At 41.0% G+C, this 19,980-nt stretch overlaps 1 protein-coding gene across 1 annotated transcript in view; it reads left to right on the top strand.

Annotated features, from left to right (window-relative positions):
• The window catches only part of PTPN4 (protein tyrosine phosphatase non-receptor type 4), a gene marked incomplete in the record, with an annotated part of 1,345,721 nt that overhangs the window by 848,605 nt on the left and 477,136 nt on the right, over positions 1-19,980 (top strand). The window contains 1 exon segment of the mRNA XM_053698088.1: positions 11,779-11,937. Within this exon segment, the coding sequence (XP_053554063.1) occupies positions 11,779-11,937 (159 nt within the window).

The following is a 19,980-nucleotide window of genomic DNA, read 5'->3' as shown; positions in this document are numbered from 1 at the left end:
TTTCTTTGTCTTTCTTTCCAATGGCATGGAGAGTCCACAAATCCATTCAATTACTAGTGGGTATTTAACTCCTGGCCACCAGGTGGAGGCAAAGAACACCCCAGCAGAGCTTCAAGTATCCTCCCACTTCCCACAAACCCCAGTCATTCTTTGCCTGTGTACATTGTTGGTGGTCTGCGAAGATGGTGTCTGAAGAAATACAAGTTATTATTCCCTTAATGGGTACTTTTCCCTGCAAGCAAGGAGTAATGGTGGCTTTTAGCACTTGGAAGACGGCGAGGTAGTCTTTGCTTACCTTCCAACATGTATGCTACTCCTTTATAGAAAACCAGGGTTGGTTACTCTGTTTTTCTTTGTCTACAGGTCTCTGTCAGAGGTCGGCTGAGTCTGTCATACCTGTTGCTATACCTGCCCTGCAGCAGATCCAAGGTAAGTGCTTTTGCCTTATAGGTGAGAAGGATGCAGCACTTCGGAATTTTCTCTTTTTGAGGGTGGATCTTTATGGGACTATATACTATATATCCCTTTAATTGGGGGATTTATTTAGGGCAGCAGATCAGGGCACTGCTCTGTCATAAATGAAGGAAAGGCTCTTTTATTTTTGGCTTAAGACTTTACCTTTATTCTGGTAAGTTTCTTTTATGAAGGGGTTATACAGGGTACTGTTTCTTTAAGAATTTTTTGTTTGGCGGTTATTTTTCTTTTCCCGCGTTTGTTCCGCTCTGAGTCGCACTTTTGAATATTTTGCAACCATGTGACCGCTCAGCTTACTTCCACTGAGCGGTTGGTTACAGCATCAGCTGTATCTGTGTGGAGCGAGTTGAACAGGGTGGATTATTACGGCGTCTGGTGATTATCTACTTTGCAGTTTTCTAAGAACTGCAGTTTTCAGAAATGAATAGTCTCTTTTGCTAGTGTGGAATTTGATTCCTGGTTACTGGTGGGGTGAGTCTCTCCAGCAGTGCTGGGGCTTAGAAGTGCCTGTATTTTTGTTTTATATTTATATATATATATATATATATATATATATATATATATATATATATATATATATATATATATATATATATAATAGAAAGGTAAAGGTTATTTGTTTATTTTTTCATTTGTTTTTGGCATTCTTATTAATATTCTTTTACTGTGTTGCTATCCCTGTCCTTTGACAAATGTCTTTACTGTGCAGATGCCTAGGTTTTTCAGAGTTCTTTGGAGGTGACTCTCATTCTTCAGTGGGCAGAGACGCACAATTGTTACCTTCCGCTATTCACATCCCAGGGGTGGTAAATTGGGAAGCGGATATTCTGAGCAGGCAGAATTTTCATCCAGGGGAGTGGGCTCTTGATCCGGAAGTATTCTCAATGATAACTCTCAGGTGGGGAGTTCCGGAGTTGGATCTGATGGCGTCTCGTCTAAACGTCAAGCTTCCAAGATACGGGTCAAGATCAAGAGATCTGCAAGCAGCTCTAATAGACGCTTTGACAGTTCCTTAGCACTTTGGTGTCGTGTACCTATTTCCTCCGTTTGTTTTTCTTCTTCGGGTGATAGCTCGTATCAAACAGGAGAGGGCATCAGTGATCCTAATCGCCCCAGCCCAGCCTCGCAGAATCTGATTCACGGATCTGAGGCTGTCATCTCTTCCTGCTTGGAAGTTACCTCTGAGGAAGGACCTTCTTTGTCAGGTTCCATTCCTCCATCCAAATCAAGTTTCTCTGAAGCTGACTGCTTGGAGATTGAATGCCTAGTCTTGTCTAGACAAGGGTTTTCTGTAAAGGTTATTGATACTATGATTCCGGCTCGTAAGCCAGTAATCGCAGGATTTACCATAAGGTATGGTGTAAATACCTTTATGTTGTGAATCTAGGGGTTTCTCTTGGAGTCAAGTGAGAGTTCCCCGTATTTTGTCCTTTCTTCAGGAGGGCCTGGAGAAAGGTTTGTCAGTGAGTACTCTGAAGGGTCAGATCTCTGCCCTGTCGGCTCTTTTGCAAAAACGTCTAGCAGTTTTGCCAGATGTTCAATCCTTTGTACATGCCTTAGCCAGAATCAGGCCTGTATTTAAATCAATTTCTCCTACCATGGAGACTTGATCTTGTTCCTGGGGTTCTACAGCAGGCTCCGTTTGAGCCTATGCACTCTGTTGACATTACATTGTCTTGGAAGGTTTTGTTTCTTTTTGCTATTTCCTCTGCTATTAGAGTCTCAGAGCTTTCAGCTTTACAATGTAAATTGGGTTTCCTTCCTAAGGTTGTTTCAGACCGTAATATTAATCAAGAGATTGTCCTTCCTTTGTTTTGTCCTAATCCACCTTCTAAGAAGAAGCGTTTGTTGCACAATTTGGATGTTGTGTGTGCTCTGAAATTCTTACTGCAGGGTACTAAGAATTTTTTCTTCATTCTTCTTCCCTTTTTGTCCTATTCTTTGGTGAACGGAAGGGCCAGAAGACCACTTCTTCTACTCTTTCCTTTTGGCTAAGAAGTGTTATTCAGTTGGCTTATGAGACAGCTGGACATCAGCCTCCTGAGAAAATTACGGATCATTCCACTAGGGCTTTCTCTTCTTCTTGGACTTTTATGCTTCTGTGGAACAGATTTGCAAGGCGGTCACATGGTCCTCGTTGCATACTTTTTCCAAATTTTACAGATTTGACGTTTTTGCCTCTTGGCTTCTTTTGGGAGGAAAGTTCTTCAAGCGGTGGTGCCTTCTGTTTAGGTTCGCCTGTCTTGTTCTCCCTCCCATTTCATTCTGTGTCCTCTAGCTTGGTTATTGGTTCCCACTAGTAATTTAATGGATTAATGGACTCTCCATGCCATTGGAAAGAAAACATAATTTATGCTTACCTGATAAATTCTTTTCTTTCCTGGCATGGAGAGTCCACGACCCGCCCTTATTTTTTACGATGACTTTTGCTATTTTATAAACTTGAGGCACCTCTATACCCTTTAGGCCCTCTTCTCTTTCCATGTTTCCTCGGGTGAATGACTGGGGATTATGGAAAGTGGGAGGATACTTGAAGCTCCGCTGGGGTGTTCTTTTCCTTCACCTGGTCGCCAGGAGTGGAATTTATACTAGTAATTGAGTGGATTCATGGACTCTCCATGACAGGAAAGAAAAGAATTTATCTGGTAAGCATAAATTATGTTTTTGGGTTGTGGCTTCTGATCCATAAGACTTTTTTGGAGGCAGGTCAGACTCTACCTTAACTGATTACTGCTCTTTCTACTAGATTAGTTGCCATATCTCAGCCTTTTAAAATGAGGTTTCAGTTTTTCAACAGAAGGCAACAGTTCTACCTTTATATTTTTGCTTTTTCTGAGGCAGCCTTTGGTAGGAAAGTCCTTCAGGCAGTTGTCTCAGGATGATTGATTCTTTATCTTTTGGTTATTTTTTTCATTGCATGGTTTTGCCCTTGTTTGGTTTCCTTTAAGGGTTTTGGATTTAGTTTTTCTTAAATTCTACCCTTTACGTTTCAATACTTGTAGAGTCCACAGCTTGGGTATTAGTTCCTAGAAGTAATGGATTGTGGACTCTTACCACCTGTAACAAGACCCCGTCCTTTGTTTTCTTTGGGTGTTTTTTTCTTCATAAACGGGGAGAGTCCACAGCTGCATTCATTACTTTTAGGAATTCAGAACCTGGCCACCAGGAGGAGGCAAAGACACCTCAGCCAAAAGCTTAAATACCTCCCCCTCTTCCCTCATCCCCCAGTCATTCTTTGCCTTTCGTCACAGGAGGTTGGCAGAGAAGTCAGAAGATTAGAGATTTGGAGGGTAGTACTCTTTTGGAGGGTAGTACTCTTTTGGAGGGTAGTACTCTTTTGGAGGGTAGTACTCTTCTACATGGGACTGGAGTTTTAAGTAGTCCTGTCAGCCTCTCAGTGAGAGTATGGATGAATGTTTGTAAGGTTCAGTAGATGTTTACTGCAGCGGAGTTTAGAGGTAAGAGCAGATATGGAGATCAATTCTTAGCACTTTGTCAAGTAGTAGAAAAGTGAATATGCCTTGAACGGTTATAACTTTGTTTGCTTGCAGACTTTATGTCTTTGGAATGGCTAAGCAGAGACTTCTGTTGTCTCTATGTACCTATTGAATTCAAAATACTTAGCAGTGAAACAGGATTAGGAGGGGCCATTTATAGACTCTTGTGTTATGCCTTAAAGGTACAGAACAGAACGTTACAGAACACCCCCTCCAAGGAGCCGCTCCGCGGATCAGTGTCCAGGCCTATCAGGCCGCTTACGGTGGAAGTCAGAGACGAGACGAGGAGCAGACACATCGGAAGATGATTCCCATGAATCCTCATCAGGACCAAAACCTCTCCACCTAATGAGGTACTGGAGGGCCCTGCCACGATATCGGGAGTCCAAGATAGCCTGTACCTCGTATTCATTCCCTGCTTGGATTTGAGCAGGTGTAGGAGGACGACCAGAATCAGGTCTTCCCGGGTGGTATGGTTTGAGCAGGGCTACATGAAAAACCGGGTGGATTCTGTATCTAGGAGGGAGAAATAATCTGATGGAATTCCTGTTCAGTACCTTTTCCACAGGGAATGGACCAATGAAAAGAGGTCCTAATTTCTTGGTTGGTACGGGTATCTTCAAGTGCTTGGTGGAAAGCCAGACTTTGTCTCCAGTCTTATAGGGGGGTGCGGTAGATCTCCTTAAGTTGTAATAGTGTTGTTGGGTTTTTTGTGCGTCCTGAAGGATGGATCTCAGGGTACTGAATCCCTGAGCAATGGAATTCACGAAGTCATTAACGACTGGCGAATCAGTATTAGAGCAGTTATTGAGTCGGGGAGTCCATGTAAACGGACAATGTGGTTAAGGAAGAGTCGAGCAGTTTCTTTAGCTGTTGGTAGACCAATTGCAGGAAGGAAATGTGCCATTTTGGAGAAATGATCCACTACAACAAGTATGGTGTTGTGATTCCGAGAAGTTGGAAGATCAACGATAAAGTCCATGGCGATGGCCTTCCATGGTCTATCAGGTACCGGTAGAGAAAGAAGACAACCGTAGGGATGTTGTCTCAAGTGTTTGTTCTGTGAACAGGTAATACAGGACTTTACGTACTCCTTTATGGAGTGAGTCATGCGAGGCCACCAGTAATCTCTTCTTAAGATGTGGAGAGTCTTATGTACACCTGGATGACCAGCTAGCAAGGAGTCATGGGCAGATCGGAGTACCTTCGCACGTAAGGTGCCGGGAACGTAAATTTGGTTTCCTCTGTACAGTAGTCCGTTTGCAGCTTTGTGAAGTGGTAGAGAGTTTGTAGTGGTATCCCTGTTCTGATGCAACAAGAGATCAGAGTTGTTAACTGTAGTGAGAGCGATTATTCTGTCTTGAGGAACAATGGTGTCTGAATGGATGGAGGATAAGGGTCTTGGGTCTCTCCTGGATAAGGCATCAGCCTTTCCGTTCTTAGTTCCAGGTCTGTAGGTAATAACAAAATTGAACCTGCTGAAGAAAAGGCTCCAACGTACCTGGCGAGCACTGAGAGTCTTACTTGTCTTTAGGAACTGCAGGTTTCTATGGTAAGTCAGTATGATGATAGGCGTGGAGGTACCTTCGAGTAAATGCCTCCAGAATTCCAGAGAGGCCTTTATAGCCAGAAGTTCCTTGTCCCCCACAGCATAGTTAAGTTCTGCAGTGTTCATGAGCCTGGAGTAGTATGAAACGGGGTGAGTAGAATGATACTTTATAGAGTGCTAGAAATGTGTCTAGATATTTTGAGACAGGGTGCCAACCCTGGAGGATAGCTCACTTAAATCCATATTTTCCAATAGACTGGTATGCTATTCTTTTTATGAGGCTAAGTATTATGTAAGGTTCAGTAGATGTTTACTGCAGCGGAGTTTAGAGGTAAGAGCAGATATGGAGATCAATTCTTAGCACTTTGTCAAGTAGTAGAAAAGTGAATATGCCTTGAACGGTTATAACTTTGTTTGCTTGCAGACTTTATGTCTTTGGAATGGCTAAGCAGAGACTTCTGTTGTCTCTATGTACCTATTGAATTCAAAATACTTAGCAGTGAAACAGGATGAGGAGGGGCCATTTATAGACTCTTGTGTTATGCCTTAAAGGTACAGAACAGAACGTTACAGAGTCCGGAGATGCAGGCAGAGTCTTTCTGCAAAACCATCCAGACTCAACAGTTAACAGTTCCTTAGCAATCAGCGTTGATGAGTTTTGCTGCCTGCTTTCTTCACTCAAGTCCATGTCCGAAGCAAGGCTACTATCAGTCACACTTGAAGGGCTGTGTTCCTGTTCCACGGCGTAGATTCCAGTTAGATTGTTTCATTTTACTTCGATGATGGGAATGTAATGTAAACAAAGAAGTCAGGGTCTCAGTGGGACTCCTTTATCTTTATGGAATCATGGGTTAATATCTCCTGAGGGGGGTTATTGAACAGGGGGGACTTTAATCATGTTTGTTATGTGATTCTGTCTGCTAATGTGTAGTGAAATTGGGCTCATGGCTATATCGAAACATAACGGCCTTTTTGTCCTTGGCGCACTTTTTTCTGACCTTGTGACTAGGAGCGGTCACGTTCTGTTCTCCAATTCCATATTCCTGACCGTGTGGAGAAAATCTGTTCTCTATTCGTCTGGGTCACAGGAAGTGGTGAGTGCCCAAGCCATTGGGGGGTATAAGGTGTCGTTTTTATTTTTTTCTATCCATAATTATCACCAAGTTATGGAGGATTCTGATTTTTTGGAGACGGATGTCTCTGATTCACATTATACTTCTTGTTAAGAGTATGAAATGGCCCGGGTAATCCATGCCCATCAGTTTTGTTCTGAATGTCACTTTAGAGTGCTCTCTTCTCCCGGAAAAGGGAACTTAGAGTCCGCCAAGCCATACGCCCCTGTGGATCCCATATCCCATGAGGCGTGTCCCCTAGAACCTTCCTTTGGCTATTCAAGCAGGTGTCCCTAATGCCGTTACCCCTTCTCCGGATTCGGCTTGTTTCCTCCAGAGGTTACGGCACAGTTCCGCATGGCCATATCTATGGCGTTGGCGCATTTACATCTTCCAGAGAGGCAAGTGTTGCTGAGATACTGTCCGTGTTCTGCTAACCATGGTTCGTCATGCGTGGGATCGTCTGGGTCAGGTCAGCCATCTGGGGACACGGTTTCCTCTAAAGCTTCAGGGGTCCAACCCTCGGGCCGGGGTCGTCACTTGCCCTGACGGAGTTAAGTCTTGCTTTTCCTTATAGACTGGCGTGTCTTTGTGTCCTGCTGCGGCCTGTTTTGGTGGTGCTGGAGGATCCCCATCCCAATAGGTTGGGGGATCTGCGGTCTTCTGTTCCAGACAGCATGCTGGGTTAGATGTGTGGGGATGCAGTTAATCTCCTTATCGTCTCCAATTTCCTTTTTTTTGGGTGGGGGTAATCTTATTCTAGTTCTGAGCTTTGAAGGAATGGGGTCTCTAATTGGCTGGTCCTGTTAGTGTACCCATTCTTCTTGGGCGTTCACATGTGGGTGCGGCCTCCTTTTTCTTTGATCCGGATAGGATGTGTTTTATTTTGGAAGCTCTTGTCTATTATAATTTTTCCGTTGGGAAACATTTCTTCTCTGGAATTTGATACTGGCGATATTTTGGTCGCTTGAGCACTTCCGCGGAAGTCGCATGTTAAGGTTTCAGTACATTGTTATGTCCTTAGTTTTGTCAATCCTATGGGATCTTTATTTTTCTGTGGCCTGGGTCAATTTTGAATGCCCTATGTAGCAGGCTGGTCCTGGTCGGGCACTAATCTCTGTTCCTTACGACTTATATCATCCCGGTGTAACGGACTGCCTGGTTGGATGGTGAGTTTCTCACTCGGATGAGGAGTTAGTTTCTCTTTGGGTTCTCTTCCGATCAATGCTTTTGCTTTTTGCTAGTGGAACTCCCATGAACTTCAATGAATTTTTGAGGTTCTGCCCATGCTTGGCTACATATGGAGAGGAGACCTTCCTTTCCCAGTCGACAGGCTGGTTCTCGTCTCTATTTTTAAAAAGGAGCATCAGACTAGGTGTTACTTACAGCGAGTACCCTTCACTGATGGATTACAAATAGCCTTGTCTAATTCGTGATTTGCAGGCGACCGAAGGATTGCACTCAGTCCTCGCTGTCTTGTTCTTATTTGTTGGTGAGGGGCCAGAGCGGATCCTGCTAAGATTTGCTCTGGGAAATGTTCCTCGTCTTCTCTTTGAAGTCTACTTTGGAATTGTCTTTTTGGATCTGTTTTCCTTGATGACAGTATCTCTTTCTTCGGGTTGAGGCTCATTGGGTCTTTTTTTGTCTCCTTTCCTTGAGGTTGGCCTTTGGTCAGCTGTTTCAGGAAGTAGGACCTTTGGGGTTTTTTCTACTTCCGAGATTACATCTGCTCCCATTGTTTTGGAGTTTGCAGATTAGTGTTTCCTTTTTTTCCTGTTTTTGCCCCTGTTTAGTGGTTTTTGGGTTTTTACCCGTCTAGGGTTAGAATGTTCATTCCGTTATTCCTTGAACTGTAGGGGCTTCCAGGAGAAGATCCTGAGAGGATCTTGGAGACTATGGTCCTATTTTCCAACCAGAATATCTGGGGTTGAGCTCTGTTCTCTTGACGTTCCCTTAGTCTTTGGACTTAGTGCTGTTGTCCCTAGTGCTTTAGAGTCAACCAGAGTGGCTGTGTGGCTCTCATCATTGCCTAGCACCCTTTTTAATTCTGGAGTTGTTTCCCGTTGTGGGTGTTTTAAGCACTCTGTGTCTGGGACTCTTACGGGAGAGTTCAGTGTCCAAGGTGCCTTGGATATAACTGTGATGCATCATCTGGGATGCGAAGTCTGCTCCGGCGGGGTAACCCGGTGGTTTCTCCTGGGGTAGTACGTTTGAAAGTAGGCTACGAGTTCTGGGTGTCCGGGTTTATTTGTCCTGGTCCTTGTCTTTGACTGGACTTTTTGGAGTTCTGTTCCAGTTTCCTTAGACTGGTTCGGGATGGCTCTGTTCCCGGTTCCGGAACATCTTCGGATCCTACTGGCGCTTATTTTTCTCTTCTTGGAGAATTAGTCTTCTTCTGGACCGGCCGTAGTGGCCGGATGTTTCTGTCATTCGGTACTTGACCTGTTGAGTCTGTCTACAGCTTTACGCCCCATGCCTGTGTGTGGGTGTGCTGTGCTGGTGCGCGGAGGCACTGTGCTGGTTTCGTTTTCCCCCATTGGGGTGGATTTGGTTGGTGTTCCGCCGTGGCTTTGTGGAGGCCTTTGTTTCCTTAAACCTGAAGGTCAAGAGTTTAAATACAGCTGTGGCTGTACTTTCATTATGCTGGTCCTGCAAATATCCTTGTCTATGGCATTTTTATCCAACTGAGGGAGGTACTTTTCTTCCTTTGTTCAGTGGGGTTGTCCCCCCTGCCTTGAGTGCAGGATGTCAGAGAGAAGGCATTCATTTGTTGTGACATGCCATCTCTGTACTTTCAGTGGAGGGTTTCTCTTTGGGAGTACCCTTAGTCTTTGGGAAGGAGGTTGCGTCTGGGTCCTGGACCTGAGCTTTTTTGGGGGGGCTGGTTCCCTCCTTTTTCCTTCCTGGTAGTCTTGATGATCGGGGAATTGTATTTTCTTTGCCCTTTTGGGCATTATCAGTCCCCTTTGGTACTTGATCCGTTGCCGGAGCGAGGGTCAGGGATCTGTCGGATCTATTGATCTTTGGCCGTGTATCATAGTTTGATATTGTTAGCTTTGTTTAAGAGGAGGCTTCGTCATAGATTCTCCTCGGTTCTGCACTCTTGGAGCCTTCTTGTTTGAGGATGGTCCTGTGCAGTTTAATGCCTAGAGTTGGCGACTTGGGCCGCCAAGTCCTCCGTTGCTGTGGCTTTTGAGGAGTATATTCAGATATTTTGATTCTGTTTCAACAGCATCTTGGGACAGTTTTGTCTTTGGTTGTTCTTCCTGAGTGTGAGTTGGCACTCTGCGTATAGGAGGGGTTTTCCTTCCTTCTTTCAGTCTCAGGGCATTACTTATAGGGACAGTAAAGTAAAAAAAAAATCTTTCATGATTTAAATAGGGCATGTAATTTTAAACAACTTTCCAATTTACTTTTATTACCAATTTTGCTTTGTTCTCTTGGTATTCTTAGTTGAAAGCTAAATCTAGGAGGTTCATGTGCTAATTTCTTAGACCTTGAAGACTGCCTCTAATCTGAAAGCATTTTGACAGTTTTTCACCACTATAGGGCATTAGTTCATGTGTTTCATATAGATAACATTGAGTTCAGGCACGTGAAGCTCCTAGGAGTCAGCACTGATTGGTTAAAAACGCAAGAACTGAAATAAGGGGGCAGTTTGCAGAGGCATAGGTACAAGGTAATCACAGAGGTAAAAAGTATATTATTATAACTGTGTTGGTTATGCAAAATTGGGGAATGGGTAATAAAGGGATTATCTACCTTTTAAAAAAAACAAAAATTCTGCTGTTTACTGTTCCTTTAATCCTTGATTTCTATGTTGATAGGAATTTCTCCCTTTGCCCTGTTGGGCGGTAGGGTCTTTTCATTGGTTTTGCCTTGTTTCATTTGGGGTTACTCTTTTGGAGTTTATTTTACCCTATTCTTATCTGAGTCATTTTTCTTCCCTTCTGGGGGAATGTGGATGTTCCCCTTACTTTTGGGTAGGGGGTGAGTTTGTTTTGTGGGCTGAGTACCTGCGGGACTTTTTTCCTCAGGGGCTTTTTGGTCCAGTCGAGTCTAATAACCTGAGCAGTCTCTAGCAAAGGCCTTGCTGGTTCTAATTGTTGGGCAGTTACTTGGGCTGTTTATTTTTTTCCTTTCGGCTTCTAGTGAAGCAGTTTTCTTGTCGGGAGTTTTGGGTGTTTTCAGGCTGTGGTGCTCTTAGAATGGGCCGCCTTTTGTACCCGCCCGTTTTGCATTCAGTGTCCTCTATAGCTTGGGTATTGTTTTCCCAAAAGTAATGAAGGCAGCTGTAGCTGTAGAGTCCACAGCTCCCCGACCGCCCGCGTTTTTGTGTGGGGCAGCTGTAATTTTCGTTTTTTGTTCTTCTGGCACCTTTTTCACCCTGATATTTCTCCTACTGTTCCTTGTTCCCTTGGCAGAATGACTGGGTGATGAGGGAAGTGGGGGGGGAGGTATTTAATCCTTTGGCTGGGGTGTCTTTGCCTCCTCCTGGTGGCCAGGTTCTGAATTCCCAAAAGTAATGAATGCAGCTGTGGACTCTCCCCGTCTGAAGAAAAGGAAATTACCAGGTAAGCATAATTTAATTTTTTTTTCTAGGGCACATCTTTTTTCACTGCTCGTATTTTTTTGGTGCTTAATTCTTTTCCTATCTCTTTTGCATGCCTATCCATTAGTTTGTGGTGCCAGTGAGGTGGGAGGGGATTTATAGAGCTCTTGGGGTTTGGGAATCTTTGCCTCCTCCTAGTGGCAGGGAAGCGTAATTCCCAGAAGGAATTGATTGTGGACTCTTACCATCATGAAATAAATTAATTTATCAGGTAAGCATAAATTACATTTTGTAGGTTCACTTTTACCCCCATAGCACTAAGTATATGAATATGGGTAAAGGAAAAAAATAGACAATAATTCTAACAATACAAATATTAGGAGAAAAGCCAGTTAGAAGGTTAGTTTAAATCACTTTTTATTTTTAATAATTTTTTTTGTACATAGTTGCTTTTATAGAATGCAAATTATTCATTTGTACCGTTTGTGTAAAATTCTTCCAGAATTTGCATTAGAACCTGATCCTGGGCAATACAGGCAGTGAAATCCTAAATTCATTACAGCTAATCTAATTGTATTTATTTCTATCCCCTAGCCGTAATTCCACGTTTAAGCAGGAGGGAACACGTCTCCGTCCATCTTCTGTTGGACATTTGGTAGACCATGTGATTCACACCTCTCAAGTGGAAGCCTTCAATAACCACAGATCTCCTTCCTCTACCCAGGCCAACAGCATTATACTGGACTCTCCAAAGTAAGCATTTTTTTTATTAACGCTGAGCCTTTTTTCTTCACTTTATTGAAGCATTTTTAATTTCTTTTTAATCTTAGTTTAACTTAATCTTTTCCTTTATGTTCTCATTGTATCATATTAACTGTGGTATTTAGAATGGTGCTATTTAGAGATATAGTATTCTGAGAATCTGAGCTGTTGTGTTCTGTATTATGCAGGGATCATTGTATTCTTGCATGACAAAGATGTGCATCAAGATGTTCCAGTAGATGCCTCTGTTAAATTATTATTTTCTTGCAGAATTGGAAATTTTCAGTTGTTTTTGTGCACTGATATTCTTCATTTTTGCTGAACAAAACACTTTCATTTTTTAGTTCATAGAAGGATAGAATGTTTTTTCTTTTATAGGATGGGTATTTAGCAACGTAATTTGTTGCTGCTAAATTATACATGGTAAGCTATGGAAAAAGAGCAGGGGTGATGAACATTTTGGAGATAGTGTGCCGAACGTGTTGATCATTTTCAGAAACCTTTTTCTTTCATATGATGGTTAGTGAGCTGTCACATGTGGGATTAAAGTCCAGTCCTACAAGAGAAGGCAAAACACCCCACACAACAGAAATTGAATCCCTCTCAATTCCCCGTGATTCTTTAGTCAATTTTTTGCCTTCAGCTAGGTGTGATGGTAAAACTTGAACTGCTGATCTACACATCTATTGAAACAGCTTCTCAGACCAATGTGAGACCCATTATTCCCTTCAGAGAGCCGTGAATAGGACAGAAGGGTGTACAGGAGTACAACTGGCAGCTAATGAAAATCTTCTTCTGGTAGTTTGTCACTAGCCTGCCTCAGGCGCTGATGGGATTCATCCTTCTGCCTCCTCCTGTGCTCCTGATCCAGATCCTTTGTCAATGCATACTACAGAGGATGGACACTTCTACTAAAAGCAGGTGTCCTGCAGCTTGGTAAGCTCGGTAGAGAAAGTGCTGGCAGGTAAGTAGGTAACATAGATTTTGATGGTAGATGAGAAACAAAAAGGCCCATCAAGTCTACCCATATTACATTTTACTTTTTTTCTTAAAATAGCCTTATGCATGTCCCAGGCATTTTTAAATTCTGACAGAAAATGGCATGAGTGAGCCCGCACCCCAAGGTATCCAATCTGTTTTCATGGATTGAAAAATGGAGCCTTTGATAAAACCTTTACTTTATCTAACATTATTGATTTCACTAAAGATATATTACACAATATTAAAAAAACGTTACTGCATAATTAATATACAACATTTACTGCAATATACAACATTGCTTAATCCAGAAGTTTAAATTATTTATCAAATTAAAGCAAAAAAAAAACACCACAAGGTATTGTATGCAGCAGGTGATATAATTGCATTATGTCATTGTAAAGTGTTCATGTTAAATGCAATATACTATACAACTGTAAAACATGTTTACGCAAGTATTGAAAGCATGGACTGTTGTGTCTACAGAAGCACAAGTATCTTTAAAGAAGCATTAAATTACAAAAATGATGTGCACTAATGTGTTATATGCAATGCAACTGAAGCACTAGTACTTATTTTTGCATAGATTAAAAAATAGACTAGTCCTTGCGTGTAACACCTTAAAGAGACATAACCTTGCAAAAGGAACACTCAGTTGACTAATGTGTTATATACAAGCAGTGCATTTTTATGTTTAAATATTATGATTTAACTTGTAATACTGTATATTACATATTTTGAATCTAAGTTAAATATAAACACTTTAATATACCATATCCATATGCATTTTATATTACAATGATGACCTATTAAAACAATTAAATGTAACTTTAAATGTAACTTTATTTAGTTCATGTAATTGGCAAGAGTCCATGAGCTAGTGACGTATGTGATATACAATCCTACCAGGAGGGGAAAAGTTTCCCAAAAATGCCTATAAATACACCCCTCACCACACCCACAATTCAGTTTTACAAACTTTGCCTCCTATGGAGTTGGTGAAGTAAGTTTGTGCTTGATTTTCTACGTTGATATGCGCTTCTCAGCATTTTGAAGCCCGATTCCTCTAAGAGTACAGTGAATGTCAGAGGGATGTGAAGGAATTCTATGGTTTTCCTCACGGGAAATCTTTTTCATAGGTTCTCTGTTATCGGTCGTAGAGATTCATCTCCTACCTCCCTTTTCAGATCGATGATATACTCTCATATTCCATTACCTCTACTAATAACCGTTTCAGTACTGGTTTCGCCATCTGCTATATGTGGATGGGTGTCTTTTGGTAAGTATGTTTTCATTACTTAAGACACTCTCAGCTATGGTTTGGCACTTTATGTATTTATATAAAGTTCTAAATATATGTATTGTACTTATATTTGCCATGATTCAGGTTTCAGTTTATTTCCTTTTGCAGACTGTCATTTTCATATCTGGGAAATAATTTTTTTAGGATAAAATGTATTTCTTACCTGGGGTATAGTCTTTTTTCAATTGACTGTCATTTTAAATTAGCGGGCAGAATTAGGCTTGCGGGAGCGCAAAATGTTAAAGTATATTGCGTCATTTTTATATTTCCTTTTGCAGACTATCAGTTTCATATTTAGGAAAATATTTTTCTTACCTGGGGTATAGTCTTTTTCAAATTTACTGCTTTTTCATTAAAAATTTTAATGTTTATTGCATCATTTTTGGCCCGAGAATTTTTTTGGCACAAAGGTACGTCCGGTGACGCAAATTCGTAATTTCCGGCGTCTTAGTTGACGCCGAGTTTCCTTGCACAAGGTTGCATCTGCAATGACGCGAGTGTGTCATTTTTGGATGTTGTTAGCGTTAAAAATTTTTGTTGTGCGTTATACTTGGCGCCAAATAATTTTATTATTTAAAACCCCATTCCTATATGCTTCTTGCCTTTTTCTATGTCAGAGGGCTATGCTGTTTGCATTTTTTCCCATTCCTGAAACCATATAAGGAAATTGATAATTTTGCTTTATATGTTTTTTTTTTCTCTTACATTTGCAAGATGTTTCAATCTGATCCTGTCTCAGAAACCACTGTTGGAACCCTGCTGCTGGATAGCAGCTCTACCAAAGTTAAGTGTTATCTGTTGTAAATTTGTGGAGATTATATCTCCAGCTGTGGTATGTAATAGTTGCCATGATTAACTTTTACATGCAGAGAATGTATCCATCAGTAATAGTACAATGCTTGTTGTTCCTTCAACATCTAATGTACATGATATCCCTGTAAATATAAAAGATTTTATTGCTGATGCGATTCAGAAGGCTTTGTCTGCTATTCCGCCTTCTAATAAATGTAAAAGGTCTTTTAAAACTTCTCATAAAGTACATGAAATTTTAAATCACCGACAACATACTGAATTATCCTCCTCTGATGAGGATCTTTCTGATTCAGAAGATCCTTCCTCAGATATTGACACTGACAAATCTACTTATTTATTTAAAATGGTGTATATTCGTTCTTTGTTAAAAGTAGTGTTGATTACATTGGATATTGAGGAAACTAGTCCTCTTGATATTAAAACTAGTAAACGTTTAAATTCTGTTTATAAACCTCCTGTGGTTACTCCAAAGGTTTTTCCAGTTTCTGATGCTATTTCTGATATGATTTATAAGGAATGAAATAGGCCTGGTACTACTTTTATTCCTTCTTCTAGGTTTAAAAAATTGTATCCTTTGCCAGCAGTTACATTGGAGTTTTAGGAAAAGATCCCAAAAGTTAATGGGGCTATCTCTACTCTTGCAAAACGTACTACTATTCCTATGGAAGATAGTACTTCTTTTAAAGATCCTTTATATAGGAAACTTGAATCTTATCTAAGGAAAGCCTATTTGTATTCGGGTCATCTTCTCAGGCTTGCAATTTCTATGGCTGATGTTGCAGCTGCATCAACTTTTTGGTTGGAAAATTTAGCCAACAAGAATTGGATTCTGATTTGACTAGCATTGTTCCCTTGCTTCAACATGCTAATCATTTTATTTGTGATGCCATTTTTGATATCATCAAAATTGATGTTAAATCTATGTCTTTAGCTATTTTAGCTAGAAGAGCTTTGTGGCTTAAATCTTGGAATGCTGACATGACTTCTAAGTCCAGATTGCTATCTCTTTCTTTCCAAGGTAATAAGTTATTTGGTTCTCAGTTGGATTCGATTATTTCAACTGTCACTGGAGGGAAGAGAGTTTTTTTGCCTCAGGATAAAAGACCTAAGGGTAAATCTAAAGCTTCTAACCGTTTTCTTTCCTTTCGACAAAATAAGGAACAGAAACCTAATCCTTCCCCCAAGGAATCTGTTTCCAATTGGAAACCTTCTTCAAATTGGAATAAATCTAAGCCATTTAAGAAACCAAAGCCGCCCCCAAGTCCGCATAAAGGTGCGGCCCTCATTCCAGCTCAGCTGGTAGGGGGCAGATTAAGATTTTTCAAGGATGTTTGGATAAATTCTGTCCAAAATCAATGGATTCTGAGTATTGTCTCTAAGGGGTACCGAATAGGATTCAGAGTAATACCTCCTGTGAGAAGATATTTTCTCTCACGCATCCCAGCAAATCCAGTAAAGGCTCAGGCTTTCCTGAAGTGTGTTTCCGACCCTGGAGTTTTCAGGGGTAATCATGCCAGTTCCGTTTCAGTAACAGGGTCTGGGGTTTTATTCAAATCTATTCATTGTCCCAAAGAAAGAAAATTCATTCAGACCAGTTCTGGATCTGAAAATTTTGAATCGTTATGTAAGAGTACCAACTTTCAAGATGGTGACTATAAGGACTATTCTGCCTTTTGTTCAGCAAGGACATTATATGTCCAAAATAGACTTACAGCATGCATATCTTCATATTCTGATTCATCGAGATCATTATCAGTTTCTGAGATTCTCTTTTCTAGACAAGCATTACCAATTTGTCGCTTGGCCTAGCGACAGCGCCAAGAATCTTTTCAAAGGTTCTCGGTGCCCTACTCTCAAAAGAAAGAAAATTCATTCAGACCAGTTCTGGATCTGAAAACTTTGAATCGTTATGTAAGAGTACCAACTTTCAAGATGGTGACTAAAAGGACTATTCTGCCTTTTGTTCAGCAAGGACATTATGTGTCCACAATAGACTTACAGCATGCATATCTTCATATTCCGATTCGAGATCATTATCAGTTTCTGAGATTCTCTTTTCTAGACAAGCATTACCAATTTGTCGCTTGGCCTAGCGACATCTCCAAGAATCTTTTCAAAGGTTCTCGGTGCCCTACTCTCTGTAATCAGAGAGCTGGGTATTGCAGTGTTTCCTTATTTGGACGATATCTTGGTACTAGCGCAGTCTTTACGTTCTGCAGAATCTCACATGAATCAACTAGTGTTGTTTCTTCGAAAACATGGATGGAGGATCAATTACCAAAAATTTCTTTGATTCCTCAGACAAGGGTCACCTTTTTAGGTTTACAGATAGATTCAGTGTCCATGACTCTGTCTCTAACAGACAAGAGACGTTTAAAATTGGTTGCAGCCTGTCTGAGCCTTCAGTCTCAGTCATTCCCTTCAGTAGCTATGTGCATGGAAGTTTTAGGTCTCATGACTGCAGCATCGGACGCGATCCCCTTTGCTCGTTTTCACATGAGACCTCTTCAGCTTTATATGCTGAACCAATGGTGCAGGGATTATACAAGGATATCACAATTGATATCCTTAAATCCCAATGTTCGACTATCTCTGACTTGGTGGTTAGATCACCATCGTATAGTTAAAGGGGCCTCTTTTGTTCGTCCAACCTGGACTGTGATCATAACAGATGCGAGTCTTTCAGGTTGGGGAGCTGTTTGGGGATCTCTGACAGCACAAGGGGTTTGGAAATCTCAAGAGGTGAGATTACCAATCAATATTTTGGAATATTTTTGTGCGATTTTCAGGGCTCTTCAGATTTGGCCTCTGTTGAAGAGAGAACCGTTCATTTGTTTTCAGACAGACAGTATCATAACTGTGGCATATGTCAATCATCAGGGTGGGACTCACAGTCCCCAAGCTATGAAAGAAGTATCTCGGATACTTGCTTGGGCAGAATCCAGCTCCTGTCTAATTTCTGCAGTTCATATCCCCGGTATAGACAATTGGGAGGCAGATTATCTCAGCCGTCAGACTTTACATCCGGGGGAGTGGTCCGTCCATCCAGATGTGTTTTCTCAGGTTGTTCAGATGTGGGGTCTTCCAGAAATAGATCTGATGGCTTCTCATCTAAACAAGAAACTTCCCAGGTACCTGTCCAGGTCCAGGGATCCTCAGGCGGAAGCAGTGGATGCGTTGACACTTCCTTGGTGTTATCAACCTGCTTATATTTTCTCGCCTCTAGTTCTTCTTCCAAGAGTGATCTCCAAAATTATCATGGAGCAATCGTTTGTGTTGCTGGTGGCTCCAACATGGCCTCATAGGTTTTGGTATGCGGATCTTGTTCAGATGTCCAGTTGCCAACCTTGGCCACTTCCATTAAGGCCGGACCTTCTGTCTCAAGGTCCGTTTTTCCATCAGGATCTCAAATCATTAAATTTGAAGGTATGGAAATTGAACGCCTAGTGCTTAGTCATAGAGGTTTCTCTGACTCAGTGATTAATACTATGTTACAGGCTCGTAAATCTGTTTCTAGAAAGATTTATTATCAAGTTTGGAAGACTTATATTTCATGGTGTTCTTCTCATAAATTCTCTTGGAATTCTTTTAGAATTCCTAGAATTTTACAGTTTCTTCAGGATGGTTTGGATAAGGGTTTGTCTGCAAGTTCCTTGAAGGGACAAGCTCTTTATGTTTTATTTCTCAGAAAGATTGCTAAGGTTCCTGATATTCACTGTTTTGTACAGGCTTTAGTTTGTATAAAGCCTGTCATTAAATCAATCTCTCCTCCTTGGAGTCTTAATTTGGTTTTGAAGACTTTACAGGATCCTCCTTTTGTGTTGTTCCTTTTGGCCATCTCTTCTGCTAGAAGAGTTTCTGAATTATCTGCTCTTTCTTGTGAATCTCCTTTTCTGGTTTTTCATCAGGATAAGGCGGTTTTGCGGACTTCATTTAAATTCTTACCTAAGGTTGTGAATTCTAACAACATTAATAGAGAAATTGTTGTCCCTTCCTTGTGTCCTAATCCTAAGAATTCTTTGGAGAGATCATTACATTCTTTGGATGTGGTAAGAGCTTTGAAATATGTTGAAGCTACTAAAGATTTCAGGAAGACTTCTAGTCTATTTGTTATCTTTTCTGGTTCTAGGAAAGGTCAGAAGGCTTCTGCTGTTTCCTTGGCTTCGTGTTTAAAGCTTTTGTTTCATCAAGCTTATTTGGAGTCGGGTCAAGCCCCGCCTCAGAGAATTACAGCTCATTCTACTAGGTCAGTCTCCACTTCGTGGGCTTTTAAGAATGAAGCTTCAGTTGATCAGATTTGCATACATTTACTAAATTCTACCGTTTTGATGTATTTGCTTCTTCGGAAGCAGTTTTTGGTAGAAAAGTTCTTCAGGCAGCTGTTTCAGTTTGATTCTTCTGCTTATGTTTTAAGTTTTTATTTTCATTTATGAGAATACACTTATATTTTGGGTTGTGGATTATTTTTTTTCAGTGAAAAATTGCTATTTTTATTTTATCCCTCCCTCTCTAGTGACTCTTGCGTGGAGTTCCACATCTTGGGTATTGCTATCCCATACGTCACTAGCTCATGGACTCTTGCCAATTACATGAAAGAAAACATAATTTATGTAAGAACCTACCTGATAAATTCATTTCTTTCATATTGGCAAGAGTCCATGAGGCCCACCCTTTTTATGGTGTTTATGATTTTTTTTGTATAAAGCACAATTATTTCCAAATTCCTTTGTTGATGCTTTTTACTCCTTTCTTTATCACCCCACTACTTGGCTATTCGTTAAACTAAATTGTGGGTGTGGTGAGGGGTGTATTTATAGGCATTTTGAGGTTTGGGAAACTTTGCCCCTCCTGGTAGAATTGTATATCCCATACGTCAGTAGCTCATGGACTCTTGCCAATATGAAAGAAATGAATTTATCAGGTAAGTTCTTACATAAATT

This window comes from Bombina bombina, chromosome 1, assembly GCF_027579735.1.
Source record: "Bombina bombina isolate aBomBom1 chromosome 1, aBomBom1.pri, whole genome shotgun sequence".
Classification (NCBI taxonomy): domain Eukaryota; kingdom Metazoa; phylum Chordata; class Amphibia; order Anura; family Bombinatoridae; genus Bombina; species Bombina bombina.
This window is presented reverse-complemented; position numbering and strand designations above follow the sequence as displayed.